The 22808-nt window shown below is 41.8% G+C and overlaps 1 protein-coding gene across 4 annotated transcripts in view; it reads right to left on the bottom strand.

Annotated features, from left to right (window-relative positions):
- The window catches only part of YEATS2 (YEATS domain containing 2), an 89958-nt gene that overhangs the window by 7039 nt on the left and 60111 nt on the right, over positions 1–22808 (bottom strand). For all 4 annotated transcript variants that reach the window (XM_079766715.1, XM_079766718.1, XM_079766716.1 and 1 more), the window contains 11 exons: positions 18479–18737; positions 17818–17979; positions 16063–16235; positions 13442–13600; positions 11533–11709; positions 10322–10505; positions 4575–4703; positions 3911–4009; positions 3183–3285; positions 1994–2067; positions 560–639 (listed from right to left, as the gene is read on the bottom strand). In XM_079766715.1, coding sequence (XP_079622841.1) covers positions 560–639; positions 1994–2067; positions 3183–3285; positions 3911–4009; positions 4575–4703; positions 10322–10505; positions 11533–11709; positions 13442–13600; positions 16063–16235; positions 17818–17979; positions 18479–18737 — 1599 coding nt within the window. The remainder of the gene's footprint in view (positions 1–559; positions 640–1993; positions 2068–3182; positions 3286–3910; positions 4010–4574; positions 4704–10321; positions 10506–11532; positions 11710–13441; positions 13601–16062; positions 16236–17817; positions 17980–18478; positions 18738–22808) is intronic.

The following is a 22808-nucleotide window of genomic DNA, read 5'->3' as shown; positions in this document are numbered from 1 at the left end:
TCACCCTGCTAACTTGTTAGAATCATTTTTTTCTAAAGTAAACAATCTGATTGTGTTAATCCTCAATTTTAAAAAAAGGGGAAAGAACTTTTACCTAATGCTTATAATATAAAATGGCTCTCCTAAGTTTAAGTTTGGCCTACAAGTCACCTGTTCTCAACCTAATATCTACCACTTCCTCTCCTCCAACCTCCCCCAAACCCTTTGCAATGACCTTCTCATAGCTCCCAAGCATGCCTTTGCACACCCTCTTTCCTCATAACCCCCGTCTGGCATAGTAGCTGCCGCACTGGAGTAATAAACACTTGACTGAATTTTAATATACTGAAATTCATTAAAGAATTTTGTAAAAATGTTTACCAATGCAAAAAAGAAAAAAAGAAAAGAAAAAGAAATTGGACCTTTCAAAGGCTAGCTACAAGTCTTGAAGAACAAGATATGTAACTGAGGAAAAGATTCTATCATCAAATATTAACAAAATATGCTTCACGTTTTATCACTGGTCCATATGACAAGGCTTATGGACGCGGCCAGAATGCACGCGGTAGACAAGGATTACCTCGGCGGCTCGCCTCTTTCCGATGTTCCAGCCATAATACTGCTGCACAGACTTCGCAGAAAAACAGCTGGCATCCTCACCTAGAAGGCACAGATCCAGCAAACTCTGAATAAAACCACGATTTAATTCAAGTCTTATTTGTTGGAAGCATGTCTCAAAGTTTCTTTAGACTTCCTCATGGAAGTACGTTCCTTACCGGGCAAGTTCAGATGCTTCTCCTTAGGAGAGAAGGCATCTCATTCGTGTGCACTCAAAACAACACCCTTCGGTGGGCAGCCAGCTTCTTTGGTAGAGAGAGGTAATCCACTGGCTGAAGCTATTAAAATAAGTGGAAATAAAACTCCTCCAGGAGCCAGACGACCCGAGACGTGGCTCTGGCCGTGCCCTTAGCTTCGTGGCTGGGGGACCTGACGGTCACCTCTCTGGGCTCCAGTTTTCTCATCTGGAGGACGAGACTGCTGGGAAAGATGGTTCTGAACTGCCTTCCAGCTCTAATATTCTGAGGTATTTGTACCTAAATTTTTTTTTTTAAGTTTTTTTGAGTGATTTTTTCCTGCTGGGTTAGGAACATGTTATTGAAAGTATACTTTGAACTACCTCAAAATGACCCTTTGAACTTCAACCAAGGAAAAAAAGATACTCTCTTTGTTATTACAGTTAGAATAAAATGAGCAGGGTGGTCTGTAGTTGGCCTACCATTCTCATATTTGCATGAATATAATATGATCATGTGCTCCATCCCTTCCCTCTAACTGTTCAGGGTGATCTTGCCCAAGTATCACAGGCAGCCTGCCCCTCAGTGAGGCTGTTACTCTGTCAGAACACCTGTGCTGAGAAGCCAGCGATTCAGTCTGGCAAACAATGGCAGCGACAGGGCAGCCCTCGCTGCTGGAGGTCGTGACAATCATGCATTTCGCAGTGAGCAACAGTGAGTGGAGGAGGGAGGATGAGTGGCCTTGGAGTCAAACAGAACTGGGGTTGCAGCCTACCTCACCACCCACAGCTAGTGACCTTGTGCGGTTTCTTAATTTTACTATCCTCGATTTTCTCATCTGTAAACAGAGATGACATCCCACAAGAGACTGATTAAATAAGACAGTAAATGCAATGAGCCTGCAGAGTGTGGCACACTGTAGGCAAATGTTAATTTATTTCCTTATAAATAAATATTAAAAACGAATGCAGCTTTAATGATATACATAACAGATTAATGATTTATATACAAAAAATGTGAAAAATTCCTCTTGCAGGTCAAATACTAAAGACAGTAAAACACTAACTAGTTGATCAAGATACTACGAATTCTAAAACCCTGTAAATGAGCTATAGCTGTAGCTAAACCTCTAAAATAACCACCGCAGTATTAATTACTGTACAAGTGATTATGTTGACTCAATATCCCAAGTAGTTCACAGCTTTTAAAAAGTGTCTTACTTTTTGCAGTGATTAATGGGATCTTCTTTACTACTGCCGTTAAGAGTTGCTGGATAGTCTCTAAATGGTCTATCCTGAGAAGGATAAAAGAAAATTGAGGTTGTAAATGCATATAACAGTTTCTAGCCATATATACACATAAATTTATATACCTATTCCCCCTTTCTGAGGAAAACTAAACTAATTATACGGGCAGTCTTTCCTTCCATAGACACCCTTCTTTATAAAAGATCATTCTATGCTTAAAAAGAAAACAGACTAAATAAACAGAAGAGACCCCAGGAATGGCAAATTGTGTAAATAGTAGACATTATTTTACTTATATTTGTAAATAGCCACATAACCTTTTTGTATGGTGACTGCCACTAGAACAGAAAATCCTGTAATAAAAATGCCTGTCTTAGCATTATTCCAGTTCACAAGCTGTCTACTATCATGTGAAAATGACTAATTTTCTACTGTCCCCAGCAGCCTGAGATACATCAAAATATGTGGTCAGAGGTGGGTACCGATTTGGAAATTGGAAAATCATGTGAAGTTTTTTTTGTTGTTGTTAATCCTCACCTGAGGATATGTTTTTCATTGATTTTCAGAGTTTTTTTTTTTTTGGGGGGGGGGGTGCGTGGGGAGAAGAGAAACATCGCCTCGCCTCTCCCCGCCATGCCCTGACCAGGGCCAGGGACCAAACCTGCCAAACCCAGGAATGTGCCCTTGACACAGAATCGACTCTTTGGTGCATGGGCTGATGCTCCGACCACTGAACAACACCGGCCAGGGCATGACGTGTTTTTAGAAGAAGCAATGAGTGCGTATGGCCCATGAAAAGGCAGCTGTTTAGGCAGGTACGTGGGTACTTGGACAAAAAAATGTGTACACACCTGAGTAATTACATCATGTGCAAAGTATACACATGCTGGCAAGCTCGCTGGAGGGAGGTCTGTAATTCCACCTGAGGCTCCGGAGACAACAGGTAAGGTAGGTGATGCCTCAGGCCCATCAATGTGTAAAATGGAGACTCGGGAGCTGAGCATCAATGCTTGATCACCACCCGGACAGGTCTCCACCCAGCAAGGGGCTTCACAATACACACCCACAACTCCACACATACTCAACTGTCCCAGGCATGGTTTTTTAAGTTTCAGAAAAACATTCAAAGCACAACTCCCTTAGAGAGGACGGAAATAATTACTTAATAGCATAGTTCCCCAGCTCAGAGCTCTCTTCTGTTTTCACTGCTGTCTGGTCCTCCTGAGGGAGGCAGCTTGGTCCGGGAGTTTCTGGTTCAGTCTTCACTACAAGGGAAGAGCAACAAAGAGAGAGCTGTTAGGGAGCGATGATGGGAGGACACGTGCAGGCAGAAACAGAAGCCCTTCCGTGGAAACCAGTGCGGGAAGTGCCGCAGCAGCTGTGGTAGGGACACAGCTGGGGGCCTGAGATGGCGCCTGTCCTCACAGTCAGCAGACAAGGGGAGAACTGTTAGCTTGGGTCTCGTGGGTCTGTCTCTACTGTCCCCTTAACCCGGCATGCCCTGACCTCTCCACAGCTACAAAGGCTTCACTCTTTTAAAATCCAGGTGACAATCCATGTCCATACAAAGTCCTATCCCCCTCCACACCCACCAATCCTGATCAGACATCCTAGATTGAAATATTCCAGAATCCACTTAGGCTGCATCTATCACTCATTACTTACTATCTATCTCAATCAACCCTCTTCAACATGATTACACCTTCTTGAAGGGCAGAAATGATGCTGCATCTCTATGCTTCCCTCAATGTCAAGTCTATATGTAAACAGTAAGCATTTTTGAGGTGGCTGATCCACAGATGCTGAAAAATATTTGGGTTGTAGACCCAAGGGACTCATTAATGTCTTGCATAAAACCTGAGGGCAGATATACTGTGAGAAACGACATACCTTTCGTAACAGTTGCTGGAACAGAGCTGGGGACAACTGGAGTGGGGGCAGCCACCGGCAGAATGGTAGGTGATTTGTTGGCAGAAAACGACTGAACCACTAAAGGCAAGAAAGGGCAGGGGAGGATATAAGAAATATAGGAGTTATTGTAATGAGGATGACCTAACAGACGACAGCCCAATTTAGACTAATAGCACAAAACAATCAGAGTACAACAGAAATGAAGGTCCTTTTTAATAGTGATTTTGACAAGGTGGGCTGTTTACCATTAGTACTAGGGTAACTGAATCATAGCCATCAACTGTGGAAATGGGGGCCTGTCATTAAATTAAGAAAATAAAAATCCATTTATGAAGTCTCATAAATGCTTACAGTGTTCCCCCTCTATTCAACTTCAGAAATGGGCAGCTATTAGAAGCCATGGGCCATCTGGGTTTTTCTGTCAGTCCTAGGGTTGGTCTCTAGAGTGGCGGTCGCCAACCGGTGGTCCGCGAGGTCCGAAAGGTTGGCAACCGCTGCTCTAGAGCTCAAGGTGCCAGGGGGCATGCGACAGCCAAAGGCAGGCTGTGCGAGGGGGAGCAGTCACCAACGGAAAGAATATGGACTTCCCCCACGACAGACCTGGAGACAACCACAGTAGGACAGCCCCTGCTGAAGGACTTACCTTTATTCACAGGCATCAGTATGGTCTGCACACCTCCAGATGCATTTACACTGAGCGGTTTGAGCTGGCTGGGGATTGTCAGGACCGCCTGCTGGGGATTGGATTGACTGGAGTGAATCTTTAACAATCCTAAAATAAGTTGGAAGATAGGGCCAAGCTGAAGATCAGATGCTTCCTTGAAGTTCCTGCCCTCGTTAGCATTTATATTTTCTCACAAGAGGAAGTTCTTAGGACACTCACCCTTTCAATAAACAAAGAGCTGGAAGCATGAGGCCATGGATGTGGCAGATTTCACAATGAAACAATGGTGTGATGATAATGACTTATTTTTACCTCGCAATCACAAATACAGAAATTTTTGGAAAAGCAGAACTAATAGAAAAGAGAAAAAGTCACCTAAAGTTCTAGGACAGAGACAACCAGTATTGAATATTTTGAGAGTTCTTTTCCATGTTTGTTTTCTATGACAATTTATTTATTTTGTATATAGCTGTAATACGTACAAATCTGGATATAAAGTTTACGTTTTGTTTAGATAACTGCCATTTTTCTGCCATTAAAAATCTTCTCTGACTCCTGACTGCCTAGAGAATGTTTCCAAAATTAGTTTCAAAGCATTCAGAGTCCATTTTCATCTGGTCCCAACTGACCTGCATCCCCTCATACCATCCCTGTGTGTTAATACTTCACTCTGTCTACTTGCTGTCCCCTACAATCTCCTCTCTGTGCAGCCTCTATTTGTCAAACACCAGAGATTCTCAACTTGGCATTTTAGAAAGGGTCATCCTCTCCCACTTTCCTTTAAAGGTCATTTCTACATTCCTATTTCCATTACAGAACTGTGCTAGGCATTCAGAGGCCAGTAAGGTGACAAAGGGTGTTACTGTGAGAAAGCACAACAGATACAACACAAACACCTGTTATAATGTCATTACTTAAAACAGCATCAGCGGCTAAAGATACTTTCTCGAGTGGAAAGCAGTTGCTTTAAGGAAAGGAATATGTTAAGTACTTCCTAGAAGAAAGCCTTAAATAAAAAAGAAAATCTTTTTTTTTTTGCAATAGATGAATGTTAAACCAGTCTTTACAAGAACTTCTTGAGACATGCCACCAGAGAGTAAAACAATGACCTGATATTTTCATTTTATAAAAAAATACATTTTTATTTCAGAGAGAGGTAGGGATCGATCTACAACCCAGGCATGTGCTCTGACCAGGAATCGAACCATGACCTCCTGGTTCATGTGTTGACACTCAACCACTGAGCAACATCAGCCAGGCTATTTTCATGTTTTTTAAATTCTTTTTTATTAAAATATTACATGCTTATTAGTTGAAAATAAAAAGTGCTAACAGGCTTATAACTGAAAATAGTCATCCTTTGCTCCACCTCCCTAGCGTTGTCTAGTTCCCCAATAGCATCCACTTTTTAAAAAAATGTATTTTTTTATTGATTTCAGAGAGGAAGGAAGAGGGAGAGATAGAAACATCAAAGATAAGAGAGAATCATTGATCGGCCGCCTGCTGCACGTCCGCCCCTGGGGATCAGGCCCGCAACCTGGGCATGTGTCTTTGACTGGAATCAAACCCAGGACCCTTCAGTCCACAGGCCGATGCTCTATCCACCGAGCCAAACCAACCAGGGCAGTAGCACCCACTTTTAACCCTTTTGGTCGTTTCTTTTAATATTTATTTCAGTATTTTTTAAAAGAATGTGTATATTATAGGCCTTGATTCATTTTGATGTAACATTTTAATGTTACATACTGACTATTAAGACTTAAGCACATTCAGGTACTCATAGCCTTTCTTTCTTAATACTCAAATATTGTTCTCTATCGATGCAAAGAATACCACGATACTATGATTCCATTTTATTTTCTGGGCTTAATCATTTCCTTCTTCTCATTTGTTTAATTCTCTTTTAACATCTAAGTCTTCACTTCTTCAAGATTGCTGTAAACCACCCTTTAGTACAGTTCTCCACGTAGTCAAACCTCCTAAACCATTTACAGTCCCGTTTGGTAAGAGATGTCCTTCCTGGAGCTCGCTGATCTGCTCCAATCTGGATGTTGCTTTCTAGGCCTGCGGCAAAGCTCTCATCCTGGGACAGCCTCCACCCTTACTCTGGAGTCCCCTGTGCCTTCCATGCTGGACTCTGTTTTCTTCTTCTATCTTGGTCTAGAACTCCTCATTCTGATAAAACTTGTATTTCAGCAATGTCTTGAGACAGGGTGCATAGGAAATACACTGGCAACCCTCACACTCAGTATTGTTTTGGCTGACTACAGAATTCTAAACTGTAAGTAATTTCACCCTAGAATTTTGAAAAGCTGTATTCTAGCTTCCGGCATTGCTACTGAAAAGCCAATGATATGTAATTTCTGAACTTTTCTTTGTCTGACAGCTCTTAAGATCTTCTCTTTGTCCCTGGTGTTGTGATTTCATGAACAAATTGTGCCTCGATGTGAGCCATCTTTCATTCATTGTGCTGGCCACTGTGACTTTTGAACCTGGAAGTTCGTGCCCTTCAATTCTGGGCTAACTTGTTTCATTTTTCGGATCATTTCCTTCCCACTATTTTCTGTTTTCTTTCTGGAACTCCTTTTAGTCTAATGTTGCCGGTGCTCCCTGGTACATCACTGACTTTTCCTTTTTAGTGCCTACTTCTTGGTCCGTTCCCTGCTTCCAATTTGGGCCCCATAATTTAGTCTAAAGGCTGCAGCTAGTGTCCTGTTAAAAGATAAGGCAGATCATGTTACCCTTTAGCTTAAAACCTGCCAGTGGCTTCCCTTGGAGTAAAAGTCAAAGTTCTTAGAATGACCTACAGAGGCCCTAGTGATTTGGCCCCATCACCCTGACTTCATCTCTAGTGCCCTTTCCCTCGTCCACTCTGCTCCAGTCCCAGTGGTGACTGACCTGTTCAAACCAGTTTAGGACGCACACACAATGTAATTAAAAAGTTACTGGTCAGTAGGAAATACTTGGATTCTGTTATGAAAATATTATTCAGAAAGTTTCTTCTTATGAAACTATAACTTAAAAGCAGGGAGACTTCATTTACTGCATGCTAAAAACTTAATCAGAAAAGGGGAGGGCACTCATTTCTTAGAGTATCTACTCTGGTCCTGACATCTGCCTCCAACAGTCAGTCAGTAAAGCAGAGCACTCCTTACACTAGATAGAACTTGATCAATTTCAACTGGGAGGTGGAAGTCTTGGAAAAACAGACTAGCCTTCATCTTCTGGTCTCCTCTACCCTAAAGCAAACAAGACATAGGGACCTGGTTTAGAGTCATGTACGGAATGTAGTGATGACAATAATTTTAATAAGAACAACAATATCCTCACTCTTATCCAAAGGGATTAAGGTGTGTGTGTGTGCGTTTATGCACGTTTAAGTGATACTCAGCCTTTTCTGTTTATCAGTGCCAAGTGGTACACTGTTATCAATCTACAATAAGACATTAATCTGTTATATTACTATGGAAATTAAGAGTGTTCAGAAACTTTTGTAACAGTTTGACATTGCTGTAACATTTTTATAGTATTTTAGAAAAGTATCTGGATTGTATTGTAGAAAAACAAAACTTCTCAAATCTGAGACACAATGCTGCAAATTACATCAGCCCCTGGCATCAAGGACAGTGCGATATAATAAAATACATTAATATTTCTTCAGCAAAATATAAATGTCCATATTAAGTAGTAAAATTGCCTATCAATGGAGATTAGATTTCACCCTAAAATTAGTTCTGAAAGTAAAAAACAAACCTTTGGTTTTCACAGCTTTTTAGATTTTACAATTATGGATAAGGAAATGTAGATTAACAACAATGCTGACACTGAAAATTATAATATCAGCAATTATTTATATACTAGAGGCCCGGTGCACAACATTTGTGCACTCGGAGGGTGGAGGGTCCCTCAGCCCGGCCTGCACCTTTTCGCAGTCCGGGAGCCCTCGGGGGATGTCTGACTGATGGAAGTAAGCCGTCAGTTGGACATCCTTAGCGCTGCCACGGAGGCCGGTCGCTGTGCTTACCAGCCATCAGCCCAGCTTGTGGCTGAGCAGCACTCCCCCTGTGGGAGTACACTCACCACCAGGAGGCAGCTCCTGCATTGAATGTCTGCCCCCTGGTGGTCAGTGCACGTCACAGCGACCGGTCTATTTGCATATTACCCTTTTATTATATAGGACTAACTACTACATGCCAGACATGCATTAATATATTAACTCATTCAATCCTCTCAACTTTATGAGGCAGGTATTATTATCAGGAAACTGAAGCAAGTTTTTTGTTTTTAAAAAAATATATTTTATTGCTTTTTTACAGAGAGGAAGGGACAGGGATAGAGAGTTAGAAACATTGATCAGCTGCCTCCTGCACACCCCCCACTGGGAATGTGCCCGCAACCAAGGTACATGCCTTTGACTGGAATCGAACTTGGGACCCTTCAGTCCACCGGTGGACACTCTATCCACTGAGCCAAACCGGTCAGGGCTGAAGCAAATTTTTTTAAAAAATTGATTTTAAAGAGAGAAGAAGGGAAAGGGATAGAGATACAGAAACATCGATGAAAGAGAAACATCCATTAACCCCCTCCTACACACCCCCACAACCTGGGCATATGCAAGTTATTTGAATTAAGGCTCCTGGATGTATGTTACCCAACAGAGTAAAAGGCACACTTTTCTGGTGCCCTTCAGGTCAAAAACACATCATTCATCTTGTCAGACCTCAAGCACGGCACCCTAATACTACCCAATACAATAACTAATGTTAAAGAGTCAGCAAGGCTAATTTATATTTTATATGTTTTGTTTGCAAAAGCAAAGAGATGTATGATATTTTATGAGTTCCATTTAAAACTGATTTTAAAAAAAGAAATGGGTACTTTGTCAGCTTTCTACAAAATTACACTATGAAAGCAGCTAAAATACCCAATAAAGCTCCAGATAGCTAAGATTTTATTATGGCATTTAAAAATCATTAAATTATTTATTTAAAAATCAGTGTGGCCCTAGCTGGTTTGGCTCAGTGGATAGAGTGTTGGCCTGCGGACCAAAGGGTCCCAGGTTCAATTCTGGTCAAGGCATGTACATTGGTTGCAGGCCCCTCTCTGGCCCAGGCCCTGGTCATGGCTTGTGCAGGAGGCAACCAATCGATGTGTTTCTCTCACATCGATGTTTCTCTGTCTTTCCCTCTCCCTTCCCTCTCCCTTTAAAAAAAAAGGGGGGGGGGATATCCTTGGGTGAAGATTAACAAAAACAAACAAACAAATCTATAATAATAAAAGTATAATATGCTAATTAGACCGGACATCCTCCCGGATGACCTTCTGGACGAAGCCGAGGCTGTGAGGGAAGCCAGGGTCCCGGATGCTGGCAGCCAGGGGAAGGAAGGCCTACTCTTGCACGAATTTCGTGCATCAGGCCTCTAGTAAATAAATACCAAAAAAAAAAAAAAAAAAAAAAAGTCAGTGTGGCTCAGTTGGTTGAGTGTTGTCCAGTGCACTGAAAGGTTGCCAGTTTGATTCCCAGTGAGGGCACATTTGTCCTCGGCTGAGGTTGTTCAGGAGGCAACCAATCCATGTTTCTCTCTCTCTCTCCCCACCACTCACCAAAATCAATGAAAAAATATCCTTGGGAGAGGATTAAATTATAAAAATATTATTTAAGACCTTCTAAAAATATTATAGCCAAAGAAGGGAGGGAGGAATAATATCATTCTGATACAACTGACCTGACACTGTAGCCTTCCCGGAGATGGGGTTGGGTGTGGACACCAGGGAGGTGGCACTGATGACAGAGGGGGCAGCAGCCTTGCAGGTTCCCATGGTGGCCGGGCTCACACACACTTGCTGCTGCCCGGAAGTTTTCATTATGGAACCTACAGTGGATGATGCACTGGGAGCTGTTCCTTCTGACTGCTCGTCCGCAGGGCCAGATTTAACAGAAATACAAAAGAAGGCAGTAACTTACGTAGGACAGTGACTGCCATGCAGCATACTCAATAAATATTATCTACTAGTGTTATTACCTACTTATTAAATGCAATGCCATTTAGAAAGACTGCTTCTCTAATTTGGTGGTTCCTACATTTTTAGATTTCATGGGCCAGGAAATTTTTTAAATGAGGCGGTATCACAGGGTTACCACATTTATAAAATATTTCATTCCTATTTATAGCTGAATCATATTCAATTTTATGGATCTGCCACATTGTTTATCCAAATCAATAATGAAAAGATAATATCGCAATTAAATAATGGGCAAAGGATCTGAATAGACATTTCTCTAAAGGTACACAAATCTTAAAAAAAAAAACCCACAAGAAAAGATACTCAATATAATTAGCTATAGGGAGATGCAAATTAAAACCACAATGAATTACGAGTTCACATCCACTAGAATGGCTATAATTTTAAAAAATGAGTAAGAACAAGTGTCAGCAAGGAAGTGGAAAAACTGGAATCCTCATACATTGCTGGTGGAATCTAAAATGGTGCAGCCGCTTGGAAAACAGTTTGGCAGTTCCTCGAAAACTTAAACATAGTTACTAGATGATCTAGTAATTCCTTTCCTACGTATACAGCCAAGAGAAATGAAAATATATTATACAAAAATGTGTACAACACGTTTATGGCAGCATTATGCATTGTAGTCAAAAGGTAGACACAACACAAATGTCTGTCGATTGCTACTGAGTACAGAGTGTTTTTTTCAGGATGGGAAAAAAATGTTCTAGAATTAGATGGCAATGGTTGCACAACCTTGGGGACATAATCTAAACCACTGAATTGTACACTTAAAAATGGTGAATTTTAGGACATGTAAATTACATTTTCATTTTTAAAAAGAGTAATATAGCCCACTTGTGTGCCTGCTGAATATCTTATGTTTTTAGTACTTTTAGGTTTCATTATGATTTTCAATGCTCATGCTAATTCTCACCTGTTGTGCAGGACCATTTGCTGACAGGGCCACAGCTGGCGAAGTGGCAGTTGTGATAACCCCTCCTGCTACTCTCAGCATGGTGGTTCCAGGCTTTGAGAGTTGCGAGGTGGCTGGCACAGACTTCAATGTACCATCAGATATTTTCATTAGAGAGGCCTGTCCCCCAGGGGCTGCCTGCAAAAACAAAATGGGTTGAAGTAATAATATTGCCCTGGGTAATAGGCACAATTCATTCCTTATTTACAGATGCCTGTAGAATTAGAGCATGTCCAAGAAACTCTTGCTGATCAAAACTATGGGAAGTGTTTGTGCAAATTCTCAAGTTTATGACCTTTTACCTACAAATGTTCTTTACCCCTAATACAGAACAAGTAAATGAATGCAATTGCAAGCCACTATTTGGCAGAAGTGACTTCAGAGACACCAGGCCATTTGTTATTAAAATAATTGAGTCCAAAGTGCTCTTAAATATAATCTTTAAACATGAAAATTGAACTGAGAGGGCCAGATTTAAGTGGGTAAATTAATGGTGCTCTAGGCTAGTACAGGATTAGCATTTAGTCCTGGAGAATCATTCAAGAACTTATAATACTTTTAATAGTTTAAAACAAGGCTCAGCAAACGGCATGAGTGAGCATGTCAGGCCATACGATCTCTGTTGCAATTCCTCAACTCTACTTTTATAGCATTAAATGGGTGTGGCTGTGTCCCAATAAAATGTTATTTATAAAAATAGGAAGCTTTGGGTGTCATTTGCTGACCCTTGGTCTAAATAATTGCTTTGTGCCCCAGATGAATGCATCCTACAAATCATACCATTTTTCAGTCTCTGTGAGCACACTATATGCCAGGAATGGCAAAAAGCACTTTTACATATCTTATATCGTTTAATTTTTTCATAAACTTTATAGGGTAGATTTTAGTCCCACTTAAAAGATGAAGAGATAATCTCAATGACTACCAGGGTCACACAGCTAATATAGTAGGTCCTCAGGTTACGTCGGAGATCCGTTCCTATGGTGCGATGTAACGTGATTTTCACCGTAAGTCGGAACCCACCTACATAAGCACCTACGTCACTCACATGGAGCACATACACAGCAGTAATGAAGTGAAACAGTAAAAAAAATTTAAAAGAAAGAACAATTCCTGACCTTTACTTGTGGTAAATAAATAATAAAAAACATAAAGCACATATGTACATACATCGAAATGACATAACTTTTTTTTTTTTTATAAATAAATGGGAGATGGCGACGTAACCACAAAACGACGAACGTCGAGTCCGACGTAACCTGAGGACTGCCTGTAACTGAAGGAGCCATGATAAGAATCCAGGAGCAGCAGCCACAGCACAATTTGCATTAGAGTCTTACACAGAGTATCATTTCATTGTCACAAAAATGACTAAAGTTAAAAAGAATGATCTTTTGGCTTATATTAAGAAGCGTGTAGAAACGTGCACCAAACTCCCTGCAGCGTTTACGTCCTGTGTGGACGGTGTGGTGAAGTCACCTCTCAGCATTCAGCATCTCCTGCATGAAGTCCCTCCAGAGAAGTTTTAGCATGAGGTGTCAAGAAAATGTCTGTTTCTTCTAGGAAATATTGTGGTTAGTTTTTCTCTCTCACAAATAGTGTACACTTTATGACTGATAATGCTTCTTGTTCTGGTTTGGCAAATTTTACTAACTATATAGGACGTTACTATTTGTATATCTGAATAACTTAGCTTTATTTTCTCATTCTACTTACGTTTTCCCAAATCTCAAGATTTTATTCTTATTTTTTCTATACTACATTATTGTTCATTTTCTCATCTAACCTTAATTTCTTTGTGGAAAGAATAAGTTGTAAATTTGTAAATAAATGCCACAATCACCATGCATTTGTGTGTGTGTGTATTTACCTGGGTAAACAAAGTGGTTTTTTGTCCAGAGATGACTTTCAATGTTTGTTGTCCTTGAGCAGAAGATGTGCTGACTCCCAGTGTACCTTGGACCACTGACCCAGTAGTCAGCTGTTTTCCAGATGTCTGGGGTGATGGCTGGCCAACTAAAAATGTACCCTAAGTTAGAAAAAAATAAAGACCGAATCAGTAACTTGTTAAATTCAAAAAACTTCCTCTGATCCTTTAAATCACAACGTCCCATGTTACAAGCTACAATGCTCCCTTATTCTGCAACTCAGCCACAATAACTGAAAAGAACAGTGCTTGGTGTCACTACCAAGTTATCCCTACTTCTCAAACTTTGCACAGTAGTTACAGAGCAGGTGTGGGAAACTCAAGTTATGTAATCTAGTCCTGAAAGCTAGATTTAATCACTCAGACTGATTACTATCCATCCCTCTCAGTAAAAATGTCTGGAACCAAAATTCCATGACTTTCCTTAGAGGAGAGCCAAGACTTTGTGACAAGGGGAAGAAGGCGGAAACCCGGTCCTCATCTTGAATCCAACCTAACTCCAAATACCACAGTCTGATAGCATCTCTTTTGTTACTCCTTTCTGAGAGAACATTTTGAATTGCACATTAAGACTTTATTACCTCATGGATTTGGGAAGCATTAGCAGAGTGAAAATCTTCCTTTGTGTCAGAAAGATCTGGGTTTAAATCCAAAGCCTGCACTGGCTTAGCAGAGAAGCCTTGAATAAGTTACTTAAGTCTTTCTGAATCTCTACTCCCTCTTCTGTCAAACAAAACAATACAGATTTGTAACATTTATAACAAACTAGAGGCCCAGTACACGAAATTCGTGCCTGGGTAGGGCCCCTAGGCCTGGCCGGTGATCACGGCCAATTGGGGCCTTCCTTCCTCCAACTGCCAGCTGCTGGCCAGGGCCTTCCTTCGTTCCGTGCCGCCCCCTGGTAGTCAGCACATGTCATAGCGAGTAGTCGAAATCCCGAGGGGACAACTTACGTATTAGCCTTTTGTTATATAGGACTAGAGGCCCGGTGCACGAAATTCGTGCATGGGTGTGTGTGTGTGTGTGTGTGTGTGTGTGTGTGTGTGTCCCTCAGCCCAGCCTGCACCCTCTCCAATCTGGGACATCCCTCTCACAATCCAGGACTGCTGGCTCCTAACTGCTTGCCTGCCTGCCTTCCTGATTACCCCTAACCGCTTCTGCCTGCCAGCCTTATCACCCCCTAACCACTCCCCTGCCAGCCTGATTGCCCCTAACTGCCCTCCCCTGACAGCCTGGTCACCCCTAACTGCCCTCCCCTGCAGGCCTGGTCACCCCCAACTTCCCTTCTCTGCCAGCCTGGTCACCCCTAACTGCCCTCCCCTGCAGGCTTGATTGCCCCCAACTGCCCTCCCTTGCAGGCCTGGTCCCTCCCAACTTTCCTCCCCTGCTGGCCATCTTGTGTCCACATGGGGCAGCCATCTTGTGTGTTGGAGTGACAGTCAATTTGCATATTACTCTTTCATTAGATAGGATAGAGGCCGGGTGCATGGGTGGGGGCTGGCTGGTTTGCCCTGAAGGGTGTCCCGGATCAGGGTGGGGGTTCCCTTGGGGCGTGGGGTGGCCTGGGCGAGGGCCTGTGGTGGTTTGCAGGCCGGCCACACACCCCGGAGACCTAAGCATAGGCTAGCGCCGGCTGGAAGCAGGTATCTGGGATTTATTTATCTTCTATAATTGAAACTTTGTAGCCTTGAGCAGAGGCCAGGGCAGACCAGGGCTGGCGGGAAGCTTGGCTTCCTCCATCGCCGGGAGCAACCCAAGCCTCCGGCTGGCTCCAGCTCTGTGGCCACTGCCATCTTCGTTGGAATTTATTTATCTTCTATAATTGAAACTTTGTAGCCTTAAGCGGAGGCCAGGGCCGGCCAGGGTGGGCAGGAAGCTTGGCTTCTTCCATTGCCAGGGGGAACCCAAGCCTCCTGATCACTCCAGCTCCATGATGGCCACCATCTTAGTTGGGTTAATTTGCATACTTGCTCTGATCGGCTGGTGGGCGTAGCAGAGTGATGGTCAATTTGCATGTTTCTCTTTTATTAGTGTAGACTAGAGGTCCGGTGCACAAAATTCGTGCATGGGGGGGTCCCCCTCAGCCCAGCCTGCACCCTCTCTAATCTGGGACCCCTCGGGGGATGTCCGACTGCCGGTTTAGGCCTGATTCTGGGGATCTCACAATCTGGGACTGCTGGCTCCTAACTGGTCACCTGCCTGCCTGATCGCCCCTAACTGCCCGCCCCCCGTCGACCTGGTTGCCCCCAACTGCCCGCCCCCCCCCCCCCCCGCCGGCCTGGTCGCCCCACGCAGCCTGCTGTTCAGTTGTTTGGTCGTCCTTCACTAACCCCCCTGCTGGCCTTGTCGTCGCACGCAGCCTGCTGTTCGGTCGTTACTGTGAGGATGTCCTGACCAATTTGCATATTACCCTTTTATTAGTATAGATAATATAGATTTATAACACAGCTAAAATATCAGTTTTTGACTCCTAATCCCAGAGCTGTAATGGTAAATCCAGTATAGCTAAAAGCAGTTCTTAAATAACGGAATGATTTAAAAGACACCAGTCATGATGAGCAGACCTGAGGTGTTTGCTTGAGAATGTAAGATGTGTAGGTCAGGTGCTGGGATATCCCTCCAGGCCCAGCGGGGCTCTGGGCTCCTCCTGTTCCTCCCCCTCCTCCACTGCTGCCACCTCCACTGCCACCGCCTCCGGCAGCACCAGCACCACTGGCCGCTGAGCCGGACGGTAGGTCTGCAAACACAATGAATGACAGCAGCATCGTAACAAGTATCAAGAAGCTTAACAGAAAAACAGGTGAGCCCAGAGAGTTTCATTTACAGCACCATTCCCTCCCTTTCCTATTCTTCTTCTTTCTCTGACAAGAGAGAGAACTTCCTAGAGTTGAAGAGTGACATCTATTTACTTTCAACTGCATGAGTTGATTAGTTCAGCTCTGAGTACAATGAAGAACTTACCTTTGACAACTGTTTTGACTTAGTTGTGGAAGTTCATGAGAAAGTCTGATACTGACATTTTCTAACCAACTTTTTTTAAAAAAATATATTTTTATTGATTTCAGAAAGAAAGGGAGAAAGAGATAGAAACATCAATGATGAGAATCATCAATTGGCTGCCTCCTGCACGCCCCCTACAGGGGATTGAGCCAGCAACCTGAGCATGTGCCCGGATTAGAAATCTAACTGTGACCTCCTGGTTCATGGGTCGATGCTCAACCACTGATTGATTTTAATCAGCACTTCAATGTACTCACTGACATGCTTCCAAACTTTTTGGCATCTGATTCAATTTCAGTGGAACTGCTAGAATTTAGTGTGATTTTACAGTACTCTCTCTTTCCACCCCCTGGAAAAAATTAAGACTTTCTTCATATTTATGTTGACTCCAGGGTCCCATTCTTTTTAGCTCTTCAAAGTCCACTTTAAAGCCTATGGACCCTTTTTGCTTCCCTTTGGGTAACATACTGCACATTAACTAAAATCTAAGTAACTGATGAATTCTGGAATGAATTCTGGAAAAAAAATAGGTATGAAGAAAAAAACACCAGGGTAAGAGACTGGAAATCACCCACTAGAGTCAATAAACAAAATGGTGATTAGCTTACACACTGCATTTTGGCAGGAGTGGCTAATTTCTAATGAATTTGATTGCTGTACCAATTGTACTTCTGATTCAGAGGAAAATAATTCCTTTGACCTTTCCCTTTACAACACTACTCAAATTGTTTTTCTCTGTATGTCAAAGCAGTTTATATAAGTCTCATAAACCACTTAATTCCTTGGGGCTTTAAGACATATATTTAGGCCGAGCCAGTACTGCTCTTTCCCTCTCCAAACCTAGCACACTTAAGAAGCATATCTGAACAATGGCAAGTGGAGACTCTGGATCCAAGTCCTATTCCTGTCTCCTTTAAAATAGAAATAGGTTCCAGCTACTGGAAGTATAGAACTTCTCCCCAGGTATCACCTGTTGTCAGTTACCTCTGAAAGGAAGCCCTTTCTTCATTTACAGTTCATACAGACAGCTTTCTCCCAGCACAGCCTCAAGAGCCATATCTCGTCAGTGTAATCCGTCCCTGATCCCAAACTCTGAGTAGATAAACCCAAAATAATAGTGCCACCTCGTAAGACTATGATTACTTAAAGCTAATTCTAGTTAAATTATGCACATGTTTTAAGTGCATTTGGGCAAATACTACCATTATGCCACCAAAGATATGGAAATGCTTCCTGAAACAGGTAAAAACTGAGCCTCAGGTGGATGAGATGAACATACCCAGAGACCCAAGAACCAAACGAGTTAATGATGGACTAACTAGCACTGTTGGTGGCTCGCAGGATGGCTCCTTGAGGGATGAGCAGCAGTTTTCCTTTTCCTGAAGGGTTCTTGCTGTTCGTTGTAAGGTAAAGTTTAGTGCCAGGTGGCAAATTTGCCAAGTTGGCCAAGTTAGTGGCTGGTAGCTGCAATGTTGCCATTACTAAAATGATAAAGAAGAAAAAGAGAAGAAAGGCAGTAAGATAAAATGGAACTTAGGGCAATGCCATCTCTAAAATTAAAACACAGAATAATAAAATGCTTATTATTTGTTTCTCAGATACACAATGCTTTAAAGGCAGATATTCTTAAATATCATGCCTTCACAGAAACAACACATCAAAGCCTAGAACACATTCAAATGTTTAATATCTCAAAATGCTGCAATGACTGAACAAAGTTTTAAGTATGATATACAACCCAAAGTGGAAATGAGGACCAATGAAAATTATTCTTCAAACCTAAAAGCAGTATCATAAGAAACAAGTTGTATTTTTATTATTACTGCTAACACACACACACACACACACACACACACACACACACACACACCTACCTACCTTACTAGGTTTTCTAGACAGAACCAAATACCAAATAAAATCACTAGCAAAGAACTTTTTGGTAGGCACTGCTGCTGAGTACCCCCAAACAGTATTAGTTACCTGAACCCTGGGATCCACTCTTCTGGGGGCCAGCAGCAGTGACCTGGGCCTTGGTTAAGGTTTGCACTGGCTGAGCGACAATGGTTCCTCCACCTCCACTCACAATTGCTTTGGCAACTCCTTGGGTCACAACTTGCTTTGGACCAACTGCTTTGGCGACGGAAGAGCTGGCCTTGGCCACGAGGATTTGGCCACCACTGATTGCCACGGCCTGTTTCACTGCTGAAGGTAAAGTAGACCCAACTGGCACCCCAACAACCTGTTGAAAACAGAGGAAAGTCCAGCAGTGCTTCTTCTTAAAGTCCTTCGAGAGCACTTAGAACAGAAGAGTCACTGTGTGCTAGCAAAGAACAAAGCACAGTCCTAGATACGGTACTCGGGATCTAATCCAATGTAGGAAGGCAACCTATGATAGGTGCGAACAGCAATATTTCTTACAATTGGGAAATTATTACAATAAGAGGTTATAATTTTTCTCTTAACCCAGCTACTATTGTTTTAATTATACAAATATGTGTTTTCATAGAAAATACAGATGTGTAAGAAAAAAATCCTACTCATTCAGAAAAAAACCCTCTCAATATTTTTAGTGAATTTACTTCTAATTCTTTTTAATATTCATTTTAAATCAGATTAGGATCATACATAAAATTCTGTAATTTTTAATTCTTCATCATATCACAAGCCTTTACCAGTCATTGTTTTTTAAATAACCAAGTAATAATATATTAGAATTGATATATCATAACATATGTAAACATTTCATAACTGCACGAATATTTAGGTAATTTTAAACTTTACATTATGAAAAACTGCAATAAACATTCTCATATATGGACTATAAACTCCACTATGAAAATGTAAATATCAACTCTTCATTTTTTTAAATAACCCTATATATATAAATTTTTTTAAACTATATTTTTATTGATTTCAGAGAGGAAGGGAGAGGGAGAGAGAGATAGAAACATCAATAATGAGAGAGAATCACTGATCGGTTGTCTCCTCCATGTTCCCTACTGGGGATCGAGCCTGCTACCCAGGCATGTGCCCTTGACCGGAACTGAACCTGGGACCCTTCAGTCTGCAGGCCAATGCGTTATCCATTGAACCAAACTGGCTAGGGCAAATATCACCTCTTCTGTAACCCCTTCTATATTACCTCTATCTGAAACTATTATTTCTTTATCTCTAGAACTCCTTCCTAACAATGATGTCACCTCTTCCAACTGATTTTTTTCTTTCAATTGATTTTTAAGAAGCCATCTCTTTCTATATATTTCTAATCTTTCCTAAAGGTAGACACTTGGTTAAAAATGGAAAAGTGTAAACAAAAAGAATATTTAAATGACTTTTTTAAAAAAGACCCCAGTACCCAAATTATGAACATTAGAAATATCTGGTTCTGAAAATACTGTAGAGTGAACTCTTTCAAAGTGAGAAAATACTACAGAGCTCTTTAAAAAAAAAAAAAAAGTTTTACTGATTTTTTTACAGAGAGGAAAGAAGAGGGATAGAGAGTTAGAAACATCGATGAGAGAGAAACATCGATCAGCTGCCTCCTGCATACCCCGCACTAGGGATATGTCCGCAACCAAGGCACATGCCCTTGACCGGAATCGAACCTGGGATCCTTCATTCCACAGGTCGACGCTCTAGCCACTAAGCCAAACCAGTTAGGGCTACTACAGAGCTCTTTTAAGACAAAATAGTAGGATGCTCAATTAGAAGAAACAATTTATTTCATAAAAAGAACTTCTCACCAGAATCTAGATGAAAACATTTTTACAAAAATGGCAAAAGATCTGCCTTCAAAAGGCAAAAAAGAAAGTAGAAAGTACTTTCCCCATCAGATTGGAGGGGAAATTTTTAAGTCTGATAACACCAAGAATTGGCTGGAGGATATGAAGAAACAGGAGCTTTTGTTCATTGCTTAAGTATATCTGTACAGCCACTTAGAGAGGTACTGGCATATTTAATAAAACTGAGAATTCACATAAAATATGTTGTAGCAATTTTACTTTCAAGAATATAGTTGGCCCCTGACCATAGGCGTTTGGGATATCGATATCCCCACAGTAAAAAAATCCAAGTATAATTTTTGTCTTCCACAAAACTTAACTGCATCAAGTATCCCTCAGTATCCATAGGGGCTGGTTTCAGGAACCCCTGTAGATACCAAAATCCACGGATGCTCAAGTCCCCTATATAAAATAGTGTAACTTAAAGAATACAGTCAGCCCTCTGCATCTGTGGACTCCCAACCACAGATCAAACAGTACAGGTATTTCTTGAAAAAAATCTGATTAAGTGGACCTGTGCAGTTCAAACCTATTTGTTCAAGGGTCAACTGTATCTTTTATGTAAATCTTCCAACACACAAACATTACATGTTACTTATAGCTATGTGTTTACATAATAAAAGTATGGACTGAAAAACTACACATTCAATTTCATGATAGTGTTGCTTTTGGAAAGAACAAAGTGGACCTTCATCTTTATCAATCATGTTTTATTTGGAGAAAAAATGATTTAAATTAAATATGAACATGTTAATTTAGGGAGGAGGATATTGAGTAATGACTATATTACTCTCTATTTTAAAGAATTCTAAAGATTCTTAGAATCTTTCTAAATTAAAAAATAGTATTACTTAAGAGGTGGGACAAAATGATAAACCAAATACAACCGGTGAATGGAATATTTAAGTTAAATAATTACTAAATCATACATGGTTTCTTTTCAAAGAATGTAAATATACAGAAATGCACTTGCCATGTGCTTGGATAATATGACTGATGTAAAGAAAATGGTCCTGCCCTAGCCAGTTTGGCTCAGTGGATAGAGTGTTGGCCCTCGGACTGAAGGATCCCGGGTTTGATTCCAGTCAAGGGCACGTACTTCGGTTTCAGGCTCCATCTCCAGCCTTGGTTGGGGCATGTGTGGGAGGCAGCAAATCAATGTGTCTTTCTCACATCAATGTTCTCTCTCTCTCTCTCTCTCTCTGTCTGTCTCTACTCCTCCCTTCCACTCTCTCAAAAAATTAATGGAAAAATATCCTCAGGTGAGAATTAACAAAACAAACAAACAAACAAACAAATAGAAAATGGTCCCCTAATCAATTGACATGAACCACAGCATAATATAGAGGAAAGAGTACAGGTTTTTCTAAACAGTCAGACCTGTTTTCCCAGTTTTGTTTCATCAGTTAGTAGCTGGGTAAGTTATTTAACCTTTTTGAGCTTTAGCTTTAGACACCTCATCCTACATAATAAAATGGTAATATGTAAATTACCATCACTCCGCTACGCCCACGATTGGGCCAGCAGGAGGCGCAGGGGGCGGGACTCAGGGTGGCCGGGGTAGCTGATTGGGCCAGCAGGACGCGAGCTCAGCGTCTGTGCCATGGCTGCGCCGGAGGCTTTCCAAAGGCCTGGTGCACCAGCGGATAGACAGCCAGCTCCCCCGCGATCAAAAGCCAAAGCGGGGGAGCTGGCTGTCTGTCTGCTCCGGCACAAGGCCTTTCGAAAGCCTCCGCCGCGGCGGAGGCTTTCGGGAGGCCTGGTGCACCGGCGGACAGCCAGCCAGCTGGTGCACCAGGTGCATGATTAAATCATGTACTGGGCCTCTAGTCTATAATGTTTACCTCATAAGATTTCGAGGCATAAACGAGAATAAGTTTATGAAATGCCAAGCTAACCTGGCACTCATTAACTAAAGAAAGGTAATCCATGAAACCCCACGAGACCCACTGGAGAGAAAAGAGCCACAGGACAAGCATTTGTCAATGTCTTCAGCATTTGTCCAGGGCAGAGGACTTTGATCTTAAACCCTAGATTGTTAGTCAGAAAGAAATTAAAGTATGTAACATCTGATGTCTGCTTTAGCATATTCTAGAAGATTAGCAAAAATTTTGATAATTGTTGAAACTGGATAATGGGCACAAGGGATTCATTATAATAGTCTCTCCACTTTTTTAAAAAAAAAATATATTTTTATTGTTTTCAGAGAGGAAGGGAAAGGGAGAGAGAGAAACATCAATGATGAAAGAGAATCACCGATCGGCTGCCTCCTGCACGCTCCCCACTGGGGATCGAGCCCACAACCTGAGCATGTGCCCTTGACTGGAATCGAACCTGGGACCCCCCAGTTCCCAGGCCGATGCTCTATCCACTGAGCCAAACCCGCCAGGGCAGTCTCTCCACTTTTATGTAAGTTTAGAGAAGAGGGAAGGAAAGAAGGAAGAAAGAATTAAAGAACCAATTTTTAAAAAAGCAAGTTAACCTATAATGAAGAGAAATTCTCCCAGCTATCCTGGCATGGTTCAACC

This window comes from Cnephaeus nilssonii, assembly GCF_951640355.1.
Source record: "Cnephaeus nilssonii genome assembly, chromosome: 3".
Classification (NCBI taxonomy): Eukaryota; Metazoa; Chordata; class Mammalia; order Chiroptera; family Vespertilionidae; genus Cnephaeus; species Cnephaeus nilssonii.
The sequence above is the reverse complement of the archived record's forward strand: the minus strand, read 5'-3'. Positions and strand labels throughout refer to the sequence as shown.